At 45.8% G+C, this 19350-nt stretch overlaps 1 protein-coding gene across 2 annotated transcripts in view; it reads right to left on the bottom strand.

Moving 5' to 3' along the window:
• The window catches only part of WWC3 (WWC family member 3), a 133723-nt gene that overhangs the window by 22483 nt on the left and 91890 nt on the right, over nucleotides 1-19350 (bottom strand). For both annotated transcript variants that reach the window (XM_032285884.1, XM_032285885.1), the window contains exons 9-11: nucleotides 12397-12639; nucleotides 5911-6000; nucleotides 4658-5223 (exon numbers count right to left, since the gene is read on the bottom strand). In XM_032285884.1, coding sequence (XP_032141775.1) covers nucleotides 4658-5223; nucleotides 5911-6000; nucleotides 12397-12639 — 899 coding nt within the window. The remainder of the gene's footprint in view (nucleotides 1-4657; nucleotides 5224-5910; nucleotides 6001-12396; nucleotides 12640-19350) is intronic.

Below are 19350 nucleotides of genomic sequence, written 5' to 3'. Positions count from 1 at the left end.
CAAATGGCACTTTCTGAAAGCTGCTCATGCCCACAAGACAGGAAAGCAGCATTAGCCCGATGGGAACAGAAGCAGCACTCACCAAGAAGTCATGGTTTTCATTCCCTTCTTTATGCTGTTGGGTATTTTCCATGTTTTGCACAATAAACATAAACAAATACTGATTTTATGCTCAGGAAAAACCATTTATCCAAGTAAACCCTAAAAAAAATCAGCAACCTTCAAAGCAGAGGACACAGATGAACCTAGACTCAACCTCTGAAAACACCACCTGGGAGGCCTGTGGCCCCAGGGGAAGAAGCCGGGGCTCAGGCCTGACTGTCTGGGTGATCGCAGGCAGGAGCCTTCCCAGCCACTCTTCTGGGTTAGCAGCTACTATTCCTGGGCAGCTTATTTTTATCTTTGACATCTATTTCATTCAAGAGCCAAAAATAGCCATTGAAATGTTTCCTTTGAACATTTCATCAGCCGTTTCTACCCACTTCCTCGTGGCAATAAGTTCCTTTTAACAAAGCCAGCACAAACATGCAAATGACCTTCCTGCACTAAATGCAGCTGGGATCCCAGGAATCTGTTTTCTGGAGGGGCACACTTGGCTGGAACACAGAATCAAACTGGAACCCCAGCTGGGCATTCCACTATCACTGAAAGTGCCTCTGCACTTTTCTTTGGCTACGTTCTAGAAACAAAAGGTGTTGATATTTCTGCCTTCCTAAACTGAGTCCACTGGCAACCATCTCTCCTTTCAACCAAATTATCATTCATGCCAATGAAATACAAATATGTTCAACAGCGCATGAAATACATGGGGCTGCAGCCTTTGGCCTCATGAGGTCAAATGGAGGCCGAGTGAACCTCCCAAAGGTCTGCCATGACACACCTCGGGGAATTCACTGCTTATACCCCATAAGCTAGGGCTGGAAGCTGGCCTCCGTCCTGGGGTGGCAGAGGCACTGCTTTTCAGACAGAGCAGGATTCCAGAGGCCAGCTCTCCTCTTTATCCCTGCCACATGGAAGGACCCAAATGCCTGGCCCTCAACTACAAATGGAAACCCCCCATCCACTGCATCAATCCCCAGAAAAGGAAACCACCACTCCATTTACATTCCCAGCCCTGACATGCATGGTCCCTAGACCCAGCTGTAGATGCTCGCAAGGAAACAGCACCAAGTAACAAGCCTAAGCACCTGCAACCCTGCAGCCCAGGCTGTGTCTCTCTCATCATTGCCTTGATGCAGAGAGGAAAGAAATGAAGGAACTAATCCTCAAAGCCCAGGCTGAGTCACTAGATCCACAGGACAAGTGGAAGTAGGAATTGCCAAGAGGAAGTCCCATCGGCAACTGCCCAGCTGAGAAAAAGCACAGGCCCCATGCTCCACACCCTGGATGTCTGCCCTGGGGCTTCAAGGCACAGAAGTGGACCCTTGGGAGCACTGTCAGGGAGACAAGGGTCAAATCTTAACCCATGTTCATGTGAAAATCTCTTTACTCCCTTTTCATCATTCAGTACAGACAGATACTAAGAGCCAAAGATGTGAACACTGCTTAGTAAAAAGGAAGAAAATAGAGTGAAAACCACAGCACAGCAAAGCTGCCAGGTGACACGTGACAGCAATGACAATGCTGCTAGGTGACATATGACAGCAATGAACACCATTACATTTCAGAAACAAACACAGAACAGAGGAAATGAACAGTGAAAGCATCTAGGAAAGTTCTTACATAAGTTTAGTAGCCGCCATGAATATTAACAATGAGATAATGATGAGGACAATTGCTAAGTTGCAGTGAATCTCAGCTGTAAGATAACCCTCCTTGGCCACACCCCAGCCATCCTGAATACATCAATCCACAGCAGAAAGGTGTGCCCAGGGCCTGAGCAACAACAGTGAGTGTGGGGACTCCCAAGGCCACTTACAGTGAGCACTTCTGTTGAGCCGCATGAGAAGAGATTAAAAAAAAAAAAAAAAAAAAAAAAGCACAAAGTGAAAACACTGCAGAATTTAGGCCAGCAACATTAGAGTATCAATATCATAAAATATCAATAAATAGATGACCAAAGTCAAGATTTTTATGGGTTTTGATTAGTAAATACTAATGGGTAGATGAAAATACCTAGGTATTTCATAATCATAACACATCTGACTTTTAAAGTTCAGGGAAGACAAAACTTAGCAAAAACGTAAATAGCATGAAAGATTACAGTGTACTGCCCCACTCCTCTGACCTGCCTTCTGCTTCCTCCGATTGATTGAAAACACAAGGAAGAAATCATTCAGAGGCTCCTTTGCAGATCTTGACAACTTTGATTTTTATCTTACAAAAATTTTGTCTTACTAAGATGTGCTGAGGGCCAAACTAGACCACACAGTTCCCAGCACAGCTGACAGAGGATGCGGTGGGATGATATGATGAGCACCACTAGGCTCAGCCATTCCCACAGCGTCAGTGAAGCAAGGAACCCCCTGCGTTCATGCCTAAGCTGGCTACCCAACCTGGCCCTCTGGGGACACCCAACAGGGTCAATTATTTCAAGTTTCTAACGACACAAATAAATGTCCTTAGAACGATGTAATATATGAAACCAGCACAAGATGGCAGTATCATAAAAACCCACCTCTAGGTGGCAGTGTCACACAAGATTTCCCCACCTAGATCATGTAAGAATCTACCACCAGAGGGCAGTGTCACTCGGGAATTTATCGGCAGTGTCATATAAGTATCTGCCACCAGATGGCAGTGTTATACAAGAATTCATCACCAATGTCATATACGAATGTGCCACAAGATGGCAGTGTAACACAAGAAATCATCACGAATACAAGAAATCATCACGAATCACATGTAAGACTCCACCACCAGATGGTAGTGTCTACACACGTAAGGAAATACTTTCCAATCTAAGAAGTTTGAACTATTATAGCACCTGCCATAGAAAGTGAAGGAAAAATAAAGAAATCAGGATATGAAACTAAATCAGCCCTTCTCCCTCCCACTCTGCCTCTCCTCGGACCCAAAGGGGCCCTTGGGCCTTGTGCAGATTTTATGCCTAACCTGACTGAATTCTGGAATCTCAATCCCTTAAGGAGAAGATGGTAGGGGGAGAGGAGGGAGACTAAGAAAAAAGTCCTGATTGGATATTTCTTTTTTGACTGAATGGAATAAACATGGAGCGATGAAGCTGTGGTTATAAAGAGGAACATAGTGAATGAAGGTTACCTGCACATGTGGACTTCAGAAACAAGGTATCTGGGGATACCAAAGTGTGTTTGTAAACACAGGGGCAGACACAAAAATAACAGATGCCAAAAAGCCACGGGGCAGTCTCAGAACATGATGGCCTCTTGTTATGCACATAAGAGTCAACAGACTACATATTATAGAGATGATCAACCTATCTATGATCTACCGATCCATCTATCTCTTGGGTAACAGAATGGTGCTGAATGGAAGGGGTCACAAAGGTTACTGCATTCAAGGGTGGAAAAGGTGAGACTCAGTCCAGGGATGTGCTCAAGGTCACACAGCTAGGAGTGGACAGGGCAGGAACAAAATCTTGGCCTTCCAGGTTCTACATTGAAGCAGTTTCCACTACACCACACTGGTTCTGCTCTCTAGTTGCCTCAGCCCTCTTGACATTTAAGGATGGAACATTCTCTTGGGGGTTGAGGGGGCCTGTCCTGTGTGTGGTAGGGTGCTTAGCAGCATCCCTGGCTTCCACTTGCTAGATGCCAGGGCATCTTTCACCCCCTAGTTGTGACAATCAAAAATGTCTACAGACATTGCCAAGTGTCCCCCAGGAGCAGGAGGCAAAAACACCCCTGGCTGAGATCCACTCTGCTGCACGAATTATCTAGTGTTTGTCTAAACAGAACGTTGAAAACATTTTTGCTGTGCAAATAACTCAATTAAACGGGCTGAACTTCATCCTTAAAACCAAAGGAAGATCAAGTTGCCACAGGCTGGCTCAGGAAAGCATATAGGGGTCAATATTCCCTTCAATAGCAGTTTGATTTTCTAAGCAGGCTCCAAGCTGAAAGACCCTGGCTCCAGGGAGGAGTTGAACTAACACCAACTGCATGGATGAGGCTCCACAGACCTCATGTTTCTTGATTTGAAGAACCACCTGAGAAACCAATTCAGCAGAAATGACTGATATTTATAGGCATGTCTTTTGAAATTACACAATTATTTTCACTTCCACATTTGATAGAATTATGTTCTTGAAAACTATGAGAACTATAAAAGATAAAGAGATGATGTTGATGCCACAAAAGAAGTCAAGATTTCCACTGGCTGCAGCCAGACAGCAGCTGGTGTAGTGATCTATGGCAGACACACACTGCAAAGGTCATGAAGGCCCTGGTCCATCTCTAGAAGCCTCTGAATGTAGAAGAGTGTGTGCTTCTTACCCTGGTTTTCAACAATTACTTTTTGAAAACAAGCCAAATACCTAGGAAAGACAACTTTGTCAATTTCAATGATCTTTCCCCAACACAGACCAGAAAGAGCAGGTGTGTGCTCTTCCTGATCCCATCAATATTCTTAAACATAAAGCTCACCATGGACCTGGAAAGCCAGCCGCCCTCACTCTGGCCCCCATGGTTTTCTCCCTGCAGGTAACCCTCTCCCCACAGGAGGCTTCGTCCACACTTACTTCCGCCCACAGGAGCACTGGCTGGTGGGGGTCCTCGCTCCTGTGGCCCTTCCCCGTCTCCAGAGACCCCATGTGGCTGAAGGGCCGCCATGCCCGGCAAGTCTTCGTCCCCCAAAGCTGAGGCATGTGCCCGCAGTCTGTCCAGGGCACCCAGGCCTGGCCCCTCACAGCTGTCCACCAGCTGCGCCAGTGGCGAGTCCCGTGAGGCAGGGAGGAAGGGTGTGTCCAGGGGCGAGCTTGGGGGTGACAGCGAGGACAGGGAGGAGCGGGAAGACAGCGACGCCAGGGACTGGGGCGTGTCCAGGGACCGCCTCTGCTTGTGGAAGCCCGAGGGACCTGGGGGCTCTGAAAAAGGGGCATCTCGCCCCAGCGAGTCGAAGGGAATGAGGTCGAAGCGTAGAAGTTGGCTGCCCTCAGTGTCGGGCTTCTCGTACTGTGGGAGGCCGTAGATGTCAGTGAAGCTGATTGAGCTCAGGGAGCCCCGGCTGGAGGCCAGAGACCCGCGGCTGGAGGCCAGGGACCCGCGGCTGCTCCCCGAGGACACCGTCAGGGTGCTGGCACACAGGCTGAAATGAGACAGCATGGCCATCTGAGATGGCAAGGCAGCCACCCCCTGCTCACCCTGTGAGTACGGAAAGGGTGGCAGAGAGCAGTAGGCAACAGCAGATCCCGTGCCCAAGTCCCAGTCCCAGTCCCAGCTGGAATGCACACTAGCCAGGTACACCTGATCAAGCCATTCACCCCCTTGGGACTCCCACGGGCTCACTAGGGCTGGGATGAGAACAGTTCCCACCTCGGGCATGGTTAGGACGAATAACTGTGAGAATGACACATCTAAGGCCCTTGACATTGTGCTCTACCATACAGTGAGGGCTGAAGAACATGCACAGGGCCATTCTGGAGCAGCCAAATCTTACTATCTTAAAAATATTCATATCTTTTAAAAATAAAATAGAATAAAAATGGGCACATGTATAGATGTATACTTCTGAAGCTGTTAATCAGATTACAAAATCCTTGAATACATTTGATTTCAGGCCTCTTATTTAACCTGAAGCCAAATTTGGTTCTCTCCATATTCCTTGAGTCACACAGTAGCATGTGAAAAATATAATGTATCCGCTCTTCTATCCTGTGCTAACAACACTTCAGGCTAAGCTCCAGTGGGAGAAAAATAAGCTCAGAGAAAAGTTCCTATACCAGTCATTGGAACACAATGATCAAATACAGTTTTCTCTTTGAAAAGAACCTACCTTTTTAACTGGGACTGCAGATAGGATGTCAGGCGGGTGGCTTCTTCCAGCTGCATGAGTAGACAATTTCTTTTTTCCTGAAGCAGAATCCTATAGGTAACGAAACAGTCAATGAGTACATTTGAAAGACAGGGAGTATATTTTCATAACAAGACACTACACTATCAATTCCCCCCAGCTGAATTAGGTTGCAATGATCACCCATTCTAAAAGCACCCAATTCACAGGTGACAAGATCACAGAGACTGCTTTTGTCCCATTTGAAAAATACATCCCAGGCACCCTGAGCAGTGCCTGCCACTCTGTGGAAGCTCCAGGCACAGTGCACAGGGGAGCAGATGCATGAGAGGATGAGTGGGTGCAGGGATGGGTCAATGTGTGGGTAGGTGGCTGGGTGAACAACAGGTAGACAAATGGGTGGGCAGCTAGATGGGTGGGTGGCTGGGTAGGTGGCTGGATGAGCGGGTGGCTGGTTGGGTGGCTGGCTGGGTAGGTGAATGGCTAGATGTTTGGCTAGATGGGCGGGTGGGTAGCTAGATGGGTGGGTGGGTGGCTGGATGGGAGGGTGGGTGGGTGGCTAGATATGTGGGTGGGTGGCTGGATGGCTGGCTGGGTGGGTGAATGGCTGGATGGCTGGCTGGATGGGTGGGTGGGGTGGCTGGATGGGTGCATGGGTGGGTGGCTGGATGGGTAGGTAGGTGGGTGGCTGGATGGGCGGATGGCTAGATGGGTGGGTGGGGTGGATGGATGGATGGATGGGTGGGTGGCTGGATGGATGGGAGAACAGGTAGGTGAGCAGAAGGACAGATAACCAGCAGATTAGCTCAAATGCAGAACACACAGTCATCTGCTGAAATTCCTTGGAGCAAATCAGATTCCTTCATACTAGGCCCCCTTCTAGTCAAGAACAAATATAATTCTACAATCTATACAGTTAAAACATTAGAAGCAAATGAAACAAAATAACAGCTGTGGCCATCTCCAGGTCATGGGGTTGGAGGTATTTTTGTTTTCCTTCCTTCTACTTTTTTCTACTTTGTACTTTCATAGAACAAAATCTGTTCCTACTACAGAAAGCCCATAGCCTAAAATCAAGCCCACCACAGACAGGTACTTGATAAACACTTGCTAGACAAGTCCATGAATATATTTGCCTCTAGAAAGAAACACTCCTGATTTACAAATCAAAATGATGACACTATGATGTGTGGCCACAGTAGGCACCCTTAAAGCCTTCCTCTTTCCACCAACAGGAAAGGGGACATGCCCAAGGGGTTTAACGAGCTTGGTTAGGTGGGAGTGAGAGGAAACCAGAAGCAGTGTCTGACAGTAGCCTGGGACTCAGACAAGCCTACCTGGCCACGCATTCACTACCTATGTGGCCTTAGGCAAATGTCTCACCCTCTCTGAGTACTTAGTTTCATTCTCTGTAAAAATTGAGTCCACAATCTCCAGCTCAAAGAACTGATGCTGAATAGATAAAATAATGTATGGCAAATAAGGGCTGATCAACAAAGAGCAGCTATCATCGATCAAGGAAACAGATGTGCCACCAACTTACCATAAGGAAGACAAACCAGACTGAGTTTGTTTACAAGTTTCAACCAATAAATTCTAATGAGCGTTTGTTTCTCTTGATGCAAACAAAATTCCAAATGGTGCTGTGTGTAGTTCAGCTGGCAGCATAGTACAAGCACTGTCCTAAACGGAGCCACGACACAACCCACTTTCAAGTTCATTACCATATATTAAAACCAATGGTTTTCAAAGCATGATCCAAAGACACCTGTGATCCCTGAAACTCTTTCAGGGGTCCTATGAGGTCCCCTCCTTCCCAATGGCATATCCATAGGAAGTCAGATGGTCTTCACATATTCACTCAAAATGACCCTATCACAACTGGCTTTAAAAAAGAAAAAAAAAAAAAAGCCAAATGTGTCAAATGTCAAAGCAGCTACCCTCCAGCAAGCCAGACATTAAAGAGCTACAGAACAATGGCAAATCATACCACTCTTCTCACTATGGCTTTTTGTTTTAATAAAGTTATCAGTCATAAAAATGTTACTAATATTAACACATAATAGGGTTTTATTATCTTTTTTATTTTTTGAGATGGGGTCTTGCTCTGTTGTGCAGGCTGCAGTGCAGTGGTATGATCACAGCTCACCGTAACCTCCACCTCCCAGGCTCAATCCATCCTCCCACCTCAGGCTCCCGAGTACCTAGGACCACAGGCATGTGCTGCCACACCCACCTAAACTTCATATTTTTTGTAAAGAAGAGGTTTTGCCACATTGCCTAGACTTGTCTTGAACTCCCTGAACTAAAGCAATCCTCCTGCCTCAGCCTCCCAAAGTGCTGGGATTACAGGAATGAGCCACTGTGTCTGGCCTATTGTTATATTTAATAAATAAATATTTAAAAAATTCTCCAGGGCTAACTTCTAAATCAGTAAATACTGACAGATAAAAATCCACATAAACACTGATAGGTCACTATATAGGGAAAAAAGAAAAACAAAACAAGAAGGAAAAATAACTTTAAAAAAAATCACAATAAACAAAAGCTCTTTGGGATCCTCAGTATTTTAACACTGAAAGGAGGTCCTGGCCAGACGCAGTGGCTCACGCCTGTAATCCCAACACTTTGGGAGGCTGAGGTGGGTGGATCACGAGGTCAGGACTTGGAGACCAGCCTGGCCAAGCTGGTGAAACCCCATCTCTACTAAAAATACAAAAATTAGCCAGGCATGGTGGCGGGCACCTATAATTCCAGCTACTCAGGAGGCTGAGGCAGGAGAATCACTTGAACCCAGAAGGTGGAGATTGCAGTGAGCCAAGATCGTGCCACTGCACTCCAGATCGTGCCACTACACTCCAGCCTGGGTGACAGAGCAAGACTCCTCCTCAAAGAAAATTTAAAAAAAGGAGGTTCTGAGACCAAAATGTTTGAGAACAGCCATAATAAACTCTTGAGCAGAATGTTCAAAGATTCCACTTACCTATGATATTTTAATTAAGGGAAATGTTTTGATAACTTGTACAAATGACAGTAACATTTAAAAAGCAATTATGAAGCTCCACTGAGTGGCTGTGTGCACGTCACAGCAGGCGAGAAGCACTGCCTCATTCCTTACTGTTCTTTGGATTCTACCCCTGCTTTACAGATGAGGAAACTCATATAAAGTAACTTGCCTCCACTACGCAAGTTCAAAGCTTGGTCAGGCTGGCTTGAACCCAAAGCCAAGGCACATTTTACTACTGAAAAACATTTACTATGATACTTACATCCTACCTAATGCTTATCAAGCAAGATATCCTCAAAAACCCCATCTTTTTCAGAAGATGGAGAGTAGAGAGTTTTAAAACGAAGTCACAATACACCCCTCATTGGGCTTTGGAGCTGTAACTTGGAACCCACTCTCTGTATCACACTCTCACAAGCACCGGGGCACTATTAAATCACAGAGGACCCCAGGGGCAGAGACACCACCAGCAGAGTGTATCCGGTGGCAAACAGTGACCAGCCCCAGAAAGCAATTTGTTGTAGGGAATTTACCCAAGCCCAGTCCAAGGCTATTAACTTTTTTCATAATGCTTTTCAGAAATTCTAACCTAACCTGAATTCTATTAGCTCAAATCCCAAATTAATAGAATCTAAATTGAGTTCTTACTGAAAACTGACTCCACTCTTGAGCGACCAGGGTAGAATTTCCAACCCATCACTCAATACATCGGCACATTCCAGTCCCGTCCGTTTTCACACACATGACATATAGGTACATTTGTATGTGTGGCATGGTTTTAGACTGTCTTTAGTCATGATGTATTTTCAGATTGTTTTATCTGTAGTGAAAAAGTTTAGATCAAACTCCCCACTGCTAGCCAATACACTGCATTTGTCATTGTACTGAATAGGCGCATTTCGGAGAATGAGAGCGACAGCGCATCTGCATACAAGACCACCCACGAGTGCCCATATGTGCAAGTCCAACTTGATGCTGGTTATTAAAAAAGTTGCAGATGACTAAAAATGTAACTTCCTTACCAAACAGGGCGCCTGCTGGCAATAAATGAGACACCTAAAAACAGGCTGGGGCATAAACTGCTAAAACGAGGGTCTTAGACATTTGCCTGACTTTTGTACATATTTTTTCAACAAAAAGAAAAGGGGATACAGTTTCCTGGCGGAAAACTGGCCAGGGTCCAACTCCTAAAGCACACAGCCTTGTGTCCCCAATTCAAGAAATATTTACCACTGCTATGAAAAGGAGCAGGAAAGTAAGCTAACAGATTACGAAAATATAAAGTCAAATTTATTGTCTTTATTTACTTTACATAAAGTACTTTATTGTAAAGATGTCATTAAATTATGACAAAGGAAAATGTTATTTCAGGTTTGGCAAAACCGATTTTTTTTCTTTTTCTTTTTTTTTTTTTTTTTTGAGACAGAGTCTTGCTCTGTCACTCAGGCTGGAGTGCAGTGGTGCGATCTCAGCTCACTGCAACCTCCACCTCCCGGGTTCAAGCAATTCTCCTGCCTCAGCCTCCCAAGTAGCTGGGATAACAGGCCTCTACCACCATGCTCAGCTAATTTTTTTATATTTTTAGTAGAGAAGGGGTTTCACCATGCTGGCCAGGCTGATCTCAAACTCCTGACCTTGTGATCCGCTCACCTCAGCCTCCCAAAGTGCTGGGATTACAGGCATGAGCCACCACACCCAGCCCAAATTTTTGCTTATTGACTCATCTTTCATTTTCAATCACCCCTATAATAAAAGCAGTCATCCTTGGAAAGAGAATTTCTCAGGATGGCAAGCATCTTGCAACAGAGCCCTGGGGTTCTCTGCTGAACATCAGCATCTTGTATATATGCCCGCCACGCACTAACATTAGCAAACTAAAATAAAGAATGTCACAAGCATTGACAGGATCCACCTGAGAGATTATCTAGGGTATGTGTCCTTCACCTCAAGCCTGCTCCCTCAGCCCAGGAGACAGGCACCAGCTCCCTCCAGGGATGCTGGCTCTGAGCAGCTGGGAGGCCGCTGCCATGTATCATCTGCTGGGGTGGGAGGCCCAATGGGTGGGAGGCCTGAAGGAGGAGCACATCTCTCTGTCCCTCTGATGACACCCCCAGCCCAGCACATGCCTCCCATTTGCTGCTGATAACATTGCAGCCGAGATGGGCAGACTGGGCCCAGTTCCACAGCTGGCACAGCTCAGCCTTAAGGCGCCAACCTCACTCTCTGAACCTGGGCCATGCAAGGTGTCCCCATGCTGCCAGCCAAAGCCTCCTACCATGTGGCCCCATGCTGGTAAACTGCAAGCACCCCTCCAATGAAGGGAGGTGACATGGAGAAATGGGCCCTGTGTGCACCGGCACAGAAGGTCCAGAGCTACAAGAGCCCCACCCCCACGCGATCTGCGTGCAAGTGCTTAGCACATGGGGATGTGCTTTTCTGGCCAAGGTCACTTAGTAGCAGATTCAGGAAACACGCTTGGGGTGATTAGGTCCTAGTTGAGGACTTGAGTCCCAGGACTTAGCACCTGGGCTGGTCCCACATGAGACCCCCATGTGAGTCAAAGCTGGTCCGGCTTTGCTGTCCCCCCCTTTGAACCCAGGCATCGGGGCTAACACTGGCTTCATGGAGGGCTACAGACTTGTACTCAGGGGCCACAGCACTCATGTGTGCTGGATTTCCACATGGTGACAGTAGCCACGGTCAAGGGAGTATGGGTGTGGGGCCCTGAGGGGCAGGCGGCATTTGTGGGGCCAAGTCCACCCTGATTCATAAAGAAGCAACAGGAGCTCCCAGGCCCTCCTATGCAGAACATACATACGAGAATACCAAGGGTGGAACAGAAGGAAATGTTTAACTAAAAAAATTTGCAGCCGTGCAAGAGCACAGCAGAAAGCTTCAGCTGCACAGTCCCTTTTGACATTTAGATTCCACTCTCAGTTTATTCAGGGTGAGGTGACACGGCAAGACACCATCTCAGGAAAAATGAAACTCCCCTGCCTGGGACTCTGAGTTCAACTCTCCAAACACCACCACTTCCCTCTGAGGCTGCAGTGAGCCCCTTGTGCCAAGACACAGACTTGTCTCCTATGAAGATGACCCACGAACATCCAAGCATAAAGGATGCCCAATATACAGATGACCATTGGGAAACAGTAGGAATAAGAGCATCTGAACAGATCAAATCATCCAAATGTCTATTAACTTCTCTGTGGAGCTGTTCATGTGAGCTCAAGGGGGCAAGACGTTAACACATGGGGGAGGAGCTGTTCTCCAAAGCCCAGCTGATAACCACAGAGAAACTGCTGTTAAGTGTGGAAGGCAGGCCCAGCCTTCACAACCTGCCATCTTATGCAGAGAGAGGCTCCGAGTAATTATCAGGAACACCCTCCAGCCACACGCAAGCCACCCCGTGGAGTTTTTCCAGCCGGCTTTCTGCTGGAGTTCGTGTCCCCGTGACCCACCTCTCCGTGGCGCCCTGTGCGGAGGTGGCCCGTGCGTGCCGCAGCTCCTCTTCCAGGCGCTCCCGCTCCTCCTCCAGCCGGGCCACGTCTCCCTCAGAGTGCCGCTGTGCGATGATGAGCTGAAGCTCCTGCAGCAGGGCCTCCTTCTCCTTGACAAGCTGCAGCCGGTCCCTGTCAGCCTCGGCTGTGCCTGGCCACGATTCATTGTCAAGCCGGGCCAGCTGCTGCTGGATGTTGGAGACTCTGCGAGAGAGACAGGGAGAGAACAAGGACATCACGGTCTGAAAAACGACATCTTTACAGCTCCACGTCTCACACTGATTCTGTAAACTCCCTTTGCCAAATAAGTAGTGAAATGATTGCACCGAGTGACCTTTACACTCAAAAGGATTTGGAAACAATGGGTCCTAAAAAGTGATGCAGAAGTCCTTTACTGAAGCTCCCTTAGCCTGAGATTCGAGATGACAATAACCCCATCATGCTGGTTCCAAAGAACTGACAAAAAGGCCAGCAGCCGGCAACATGCCCATGCTCTCTCTGGGTGGCTCAGACTCCTGATTTCCTACATGAAACTGTCCCAGAGCAAGAGAGAGTCTGCTTGTTTCTCCTGCTCATCCTCATCAGTAGCTAAACAGCATGTTGGACCCCAAAAAATGCTGCCGGCCTCCCGCCTCCTCGGCTATGCCTAACCATGGACAGCCACCTTAGCAAAATAACGAAAGTGAAATGCACTCATCATCTGGCTCCAGAAAGGAAAACCTTTGAAGCCTCATGCTCCATGTCTTCTGTGCTTCGTGCACCAGAGCCCCTGGCCACATATGAATTCAAAACACCTTGCAGAGAGCAAGTGAGCACTCAACAAAAGCTGAGTGCATTGAACAATGAACAAACACACCTGTAAATATACGAGAGGACAAAAGGCAGCCCTGTGAGTGTGGTTGTTGGCAAGAGATGATGTAGGTGGATGCAAAGAGCCACAATCCTCAAGGTGGAAAAACAGAGGCTCCTATCAGTTTCCACACCTCGAAATTTCCAAGTGCTTGCTTGGCAAACAGATCGCATTACTTTCTGTGTCATGAGGTGCTGTTGAATGCACATTAAGTGAAACAGATGTGGCCTGTATTTTTAAAGCATCCTTTAAAAATAAGACTAGAAAGTAAGGTTAAAGATGAGGGATATCTGTTTCTAGGGAGAAACTAGAAATGCCAAACTCAACCTGAACCCCGTGCTGTTGAGGACACAGTTTGGCATACTCGCCCAAAAACAAAATCCAAACAGTTCTCTGAGATCACAAAGAGCTGTGAGAACAAGGATGCGGCAGGCACACGCAGCACTATATCCTCCAAGGAAGATGCAGGGCAGAGGTGCTCCTGACACTGCCTCGTCCTGTGCCCACGGTATATGGCACTAATCACAGCTGGCTTCCTCCCTACTGGGTCTAGACCTCAGAATCTTCCTCTACACTAAGAGCCATGTGGATATCCCCAATTGACTAGTACTGCCACACATATTAAAACCTGCTGCCCAGCCCTCTGCCAAGTCAGGCTCCACCTAAACTAGGCAAGAGCACGAGCACATGGATTCATGAGGATCGGGTGCGACTCCCTCTCTAGGCACCAAACCAATCTGAAGGCCCACAGTTAGGGAAAAAAACGGGAATACAAGTTATAGTTTAAATGTATGCGTTTTACTCAAGTTCACTTCTCCAACAAGGTAAAGAAACTAGTTGAATGTCAGTAGCTTTATTAGATGAGTTATTTTCTAACTTAAAACTAATTTCCAGAAAATGTGTTCGAAGATGGTGCCAAACCATGTCACCAGAAAAACTAATGACAGAGGCAGCTGAACAGGGCTAGGAATCCAACTGGGCTTAAGCATCCACCTATGTCTAATTAGTGTAATTAAAATTTATGGCAGTCATATACCCAAAGCCCAAGGAAAATACACTCTAAGCAAACCACAAATAAGTCAGTGCCAAATCAGACATTATACCCAATGACATTTCTGGAACATTCTACAGTAGATCAAGACAAGAAATAAATGTAAAAGATGAAGACCAGTGAACAAATCTGCATCCTCATACTTTTTTTCATTTCCATTTATTTGATCCACAGGAAAGTCTATCTGAGCCCCCGCTAAAGTTCACCTGATCATTTTGTACTCATACTAATTATCATACATATAACATAAACAGATGTATTTTACAAAGCACTCCTTTTGAGTTTTCTGAGCCTTAACTATGAAGAGATCAAGATTCCATTTGAGTCGCCAGCTCTAGGTTAGCTGCTAGCCTACAAGGATTCAGGCTGTTGAAGGTGGCAGAAGATCCAATTCCAGATAATAACACCCTTTCCAGGAAAATCTCAAGTAATATGCACTATCAGAAAAAAAAGAATGAGGAAGAAAAATGAATTATAGGAGGGAGGAGAGGCAAAGTGCAAGTTTCAAAAGACCTGTCTGCTGCAGGCATAAAGAAACACAACAGCAGCCCAAATTAAACCATGTCCCGTCACTTCCCACAGCTGGCAGGAAAAATATGCAAGGACATATGGCAAGGGACGACCTTTCTGGCAGCAACAAAATCTGGATGAGGTTGACTTATTGCAACCCATCTGGAAATGTTGTTTGGGCTGTGCTGAACACTAGGCAAACATTTCTGTGCCTAAGAATTGTGGGGCTCGAATAATATAATTTCAATACAATGCAAACAATCTCGTCTTCATTTCAGAGCTATACATGAATCTAGAAGAAACTGGTATATATTGGAAAGCGCAATTTCTTTCTTTGTCCCCATGTTCTAGGTATGAACATTTTGGGCCTGCTTTCAGCAAGGTTGAGAGAAGCACGTCTGTCTGTCTGTACTGGAAGCCAAAAGTACTAGGATTCCTTCAACAATCGATTGTTCTTATGTTCCCATGGGACAGACAAGACGGTGCTGCCTTTAAAACCCTATGCCTTGCCTACCTTGCCATGGGCCGGAAACGAGCCATCTGCAGGGAGTATCTTTAGTATGTTAGGTTTACTTGAAGAAACAGACTTCCTGCCTAAGGCTAAACACAGATGTACTGAGTTTCAATGCACCTTCTTCTACTTCCATGCCAAACAGCTGATCCACTGGTTGGAGCCTCGCTCCTGTAAGTGCTGTTGTTCCAATTTTGGATATTAAAGGAAAAACAATTTCCAGAAAGGCTTTTCTTTGAAATATCATCTCAGTGACATTAAATACATGGAAGCAGAGCAAGGTCATGGTTAAAGTTTGCAAACAAAACTTTCCCAAGTTTATTTGTAAAGAGAACTAATAGCAGTTTAAATTAGAAATTTTTTTTTCTATGAGTCAACTACATTCTTCAATGATTCTTATTTTTGATAGGTAATACATTTTATGGCCTATATAAAATCTCTCCCAAATGATTTTAAAAGCCTTAAAATATATGTCTCCATGTCCTGAGAGTGAAGAAAGCAAATGTTCAATCAAGCATGCAGGTTTCTTATTTATTACATGATTCCCAAATTCTATTCCCTGAGCAGGCCTAATGTAGACAAACATAAAATATGAATCGTTTTTCCCTTATGATTTTTGCCCAAACACCTTTTCTGTTACAACCCAGGCACCATTAAACCAGGAAGAGAAGTCTGCATTTATGCCACAGAAATGACTTAGACGCTCACGATTCACATGAAAATCTTAAATACGATTTGCATGTTTATAGGAAAAAAAATGCACTTTTAATAATAAAAAGTATTGAGGCATATCAAGAATAATCCCCAATTATTTGAATTTATACCAAAAATCTGCAGTCTACAGTATCATTTCTCACGTTCCTAAAATCCCGCTGCTTTGTGGAATAGCAAGCAGAACTCCCGGCAGCCCACGGTCCTAGCCCATGGGAAGAGTCGTGAGGGATCCCAATGGCACATTCCAGGACGTGGTGTCAGCTTAGAGCCTCATGCCTTCAGACTGCAATTATGGCTACAGGTTTGATACGTCTTACATTGTCTCTTAGTTTTCTTGTTGTAAATACCCATTTAAATAAAAAGCAAATGTTAAAGAAAACATCAGCTGAGATCTAAGTCAGACGAACAATGACATCACTTCAGCTGATTGAACTAAGTATTGATAAACCAGTATCCATTCTACTCAACTCTTAATGTCAGAAGTTTGAGAAGTCTGAATCTAGAATATGTGGGATAAGAAAGGTCTGCTAATAAACCAATATCTCACCCTGTCCTCAACTTCCCAGCCCTGACATCTTCTCCCTTTGCAACAGACAGATCTTCAGAGAGCAACTGCATCAAATAAAAAGCAGCAAGTCTACAGGCTTCTTCACATTGACCCGAATGTGGAAGACAGAGCTGCAGTGGCAAAGATGCTTTTCCTTATTTCTCACAATTGTGCCCCACCCCTAAAACCCAGATATGAAGTCATTTGAGAAATGAAGAAAAAATTCAAGTGATTGATCAAATTCAACTGGAATCATAACACTACACTGATCCCCGACAACTGATGAATAGCAGGACTGATCCTGGCAACAAAAACTAAGAGGCAGAGAAACTGGATGGACCGAATGTTTTGTTCCTATCTGGACTGAGAGTGTTTCTATGGCAACAGCTACAGTTTGTCCACAGTCCTGGAACAAGTGCTCTTAAGTTAAAAATAAGAAGCCATCTGCGTCACTGGGATTGCTTCAGGAAGACTTGCTCTTTCTTTCAACTTCACTTTTAAAATTTCTAGAATTTTTAAACAAGTAATGTGAAAATACTCCTATCGTTAGGTCTGCCTCGGGAATCTGAAGAGGTATTCCTAAAGGGAAAGGTGCAAGCAGTCCTTTTGGTACATTTCACAGGGCCCACAGTTAAAAATACAAAACTGGTCATCATGATAGGGATCATTTGACCAGAGAATTCTCTAGAAATCACACCACCACTCAGAATTAAGAATTCAACTTCCACAAACTTCCTTTAAATCTGAATATATATGAAATCCAGCTGGGTGGGGTGGCTCATGCCTGTAGTTCCCAGAACTCTGGGAGGCTGAGGCAGGTGGATCACTTGAGGTCAGGAGTTCAGATCAGTCTTGGCCAACATGGTGAAACTCCATCTCTACCAAAAATCCAAAAATTAGCCAGGTGTAGTGGCACGTGCCTATAATCCCAGCTAGTCAGGAGGCTGAGGCACAAGAATCACTTGAACCCAGGAGGCGGAGGTTGCATTGAGTCAAGATCATGCCACTGCACTCCAGCACTCCAGCACTTCAGCCTGGGTGACAGAGTGAGGCCCTGTCTCAAAAATAAAATAAGATAAAATAAAATAAATCTGAATATACATGAAATCCCTCATTGTCCAGAACTCAGCATTTTTGACAATTTCCCACATCTTAAAAACAATCTCATATATGTGCAAGGAAAGACCTCCAAAATGTGTAAGGCATAAACTTCTCCACTGTTCAGAAGTGGCAAACCACAAGAGGTTCTGCAGAGGACAGGCACGATGGCTCACTTTGTGTGTCAACTTGCCTGGGCTAAGGCATGCCCAGATAGCTGGTAAAACATTATCTCTGAATGTGTCTGTGAAGGAGTCTCTGGAAGAGATGAGCATGTGAATCTGTGGACTGGGCAAAGAAGAACCACCCTCACCACCTCACGGGTGGGCACCATCCAATTCATTGAGGGACTGAATAGAGCAAAAGGGTGGAGGAAGGGTGAATTCTGTCTCTCTGATTGAGCTGGGACATCCACCTTCTGCCCTCAGACACCAAAGATCCTGGTTCTCAGGCCTTCAGACTCTGGGACTTACACCAGGACCACCCACCCACCGGACTCCACCCCCCACTCTCCAGTTCTTAGGCCTTCAGACTTGGACTGAATTATACCACTGGCTTTCCTGGGTCTCCAGCTTGTAGATGGTAGGACTTACTGGTCTCCATAATGGCGTGAATCAACTCCTATAATAAACCAATCTCTCTCCCTTCTCCTCCTACCCCTACTCTGTAGAACCCTAATGCAGTAGGGAAGCTAAGCCTGCAGGGTGAAATGATTTCAGAAATGAGAGCTGGGAGATTAATGGCCAAGGGCAAAGTAGCAGAACAAAAGGACAACACTGAATAGTGGCACTAATATAATAGATGACCACATGGGCAGGAAGAAAGGGCACATGCTGTCCATTAGGCTCAGAATGAGGGAGCAGGGAAGAACGCATTATTCTTTGCTACATTGCCACTAAAAGCAATACGTTTTTTTTCATGCTTTGGTGGGTTGATGGGGGTACATGATGCCTTCCTGCTCACTGCACACCACTTCTCCAGGGACACTCACAGGGATATCAAGGACACTGTGTCCCAGCCTGATCAAGGGGGCTGAATAAAGAGACCACAGACAGGACCTCAAAGCTGCCATGCTTTGACTGTGGCACTCAGCACCTGGCTCCTGGAATGTTAATGTTTGTTCTACAAGACTGAGTTCTTGCCAGAGAACCACTTGCCACTGCTCTCTTCCCAAGTCTATATTGTTCTCCTCACGTGCCTCATTTAGAAGCAGTCTAACAGAACACTCAGAAAAAGCACTTGTAATGAAATCACTGATCTGGTGCCGGAGACCTGATGACATCAACCTTCCTAGCCTTCCATCTGTCTACGGGGATGGGACAGAGGGGAGCTAATTTGGTCCTGACGATGCTACAAGCTATGTAAAGTCTAGGGCCTCACCCAGGCTGCTGAGGGTTCTGTGACCTACAGCTGAGTAGTTCACACGGTGGGCATGCACTTACTGGTTAAGCCTTTACTATAGGTACCAATGTGGAATGACTGGAGGCAGAAACGATCACTCCAAGGGGACTGGATATGTGCAGCCCCCCCAACAGGGAACCAGAGCCCAAGGGAGCTGCAATCAATGACTCAGCGAACTGCCATATCCGCTGCAGACTCCACTGACAAGAACACGTCAAGAATGTTTATAAGCA

The sequence above is a fragment of the Sapajus apella genome, unplaced genomic scaffold (assembly GCF_009761245.1).
Source record: "Sapajus apella isolate SASKATOON/1434 unplaced genomic scaffold, GSC_monkey_1.0 scaffold17, whole genome shotgun sequence".
Taxonomy (NCBI): Eukaryota; Metazoa; Chordata; class Mammalia; order Primates; family Cebidae; genus Sapajus; species Sapajus apella.
This window is presented reverse-complemented; position numbering and strand designations above follow the sequence as displayed.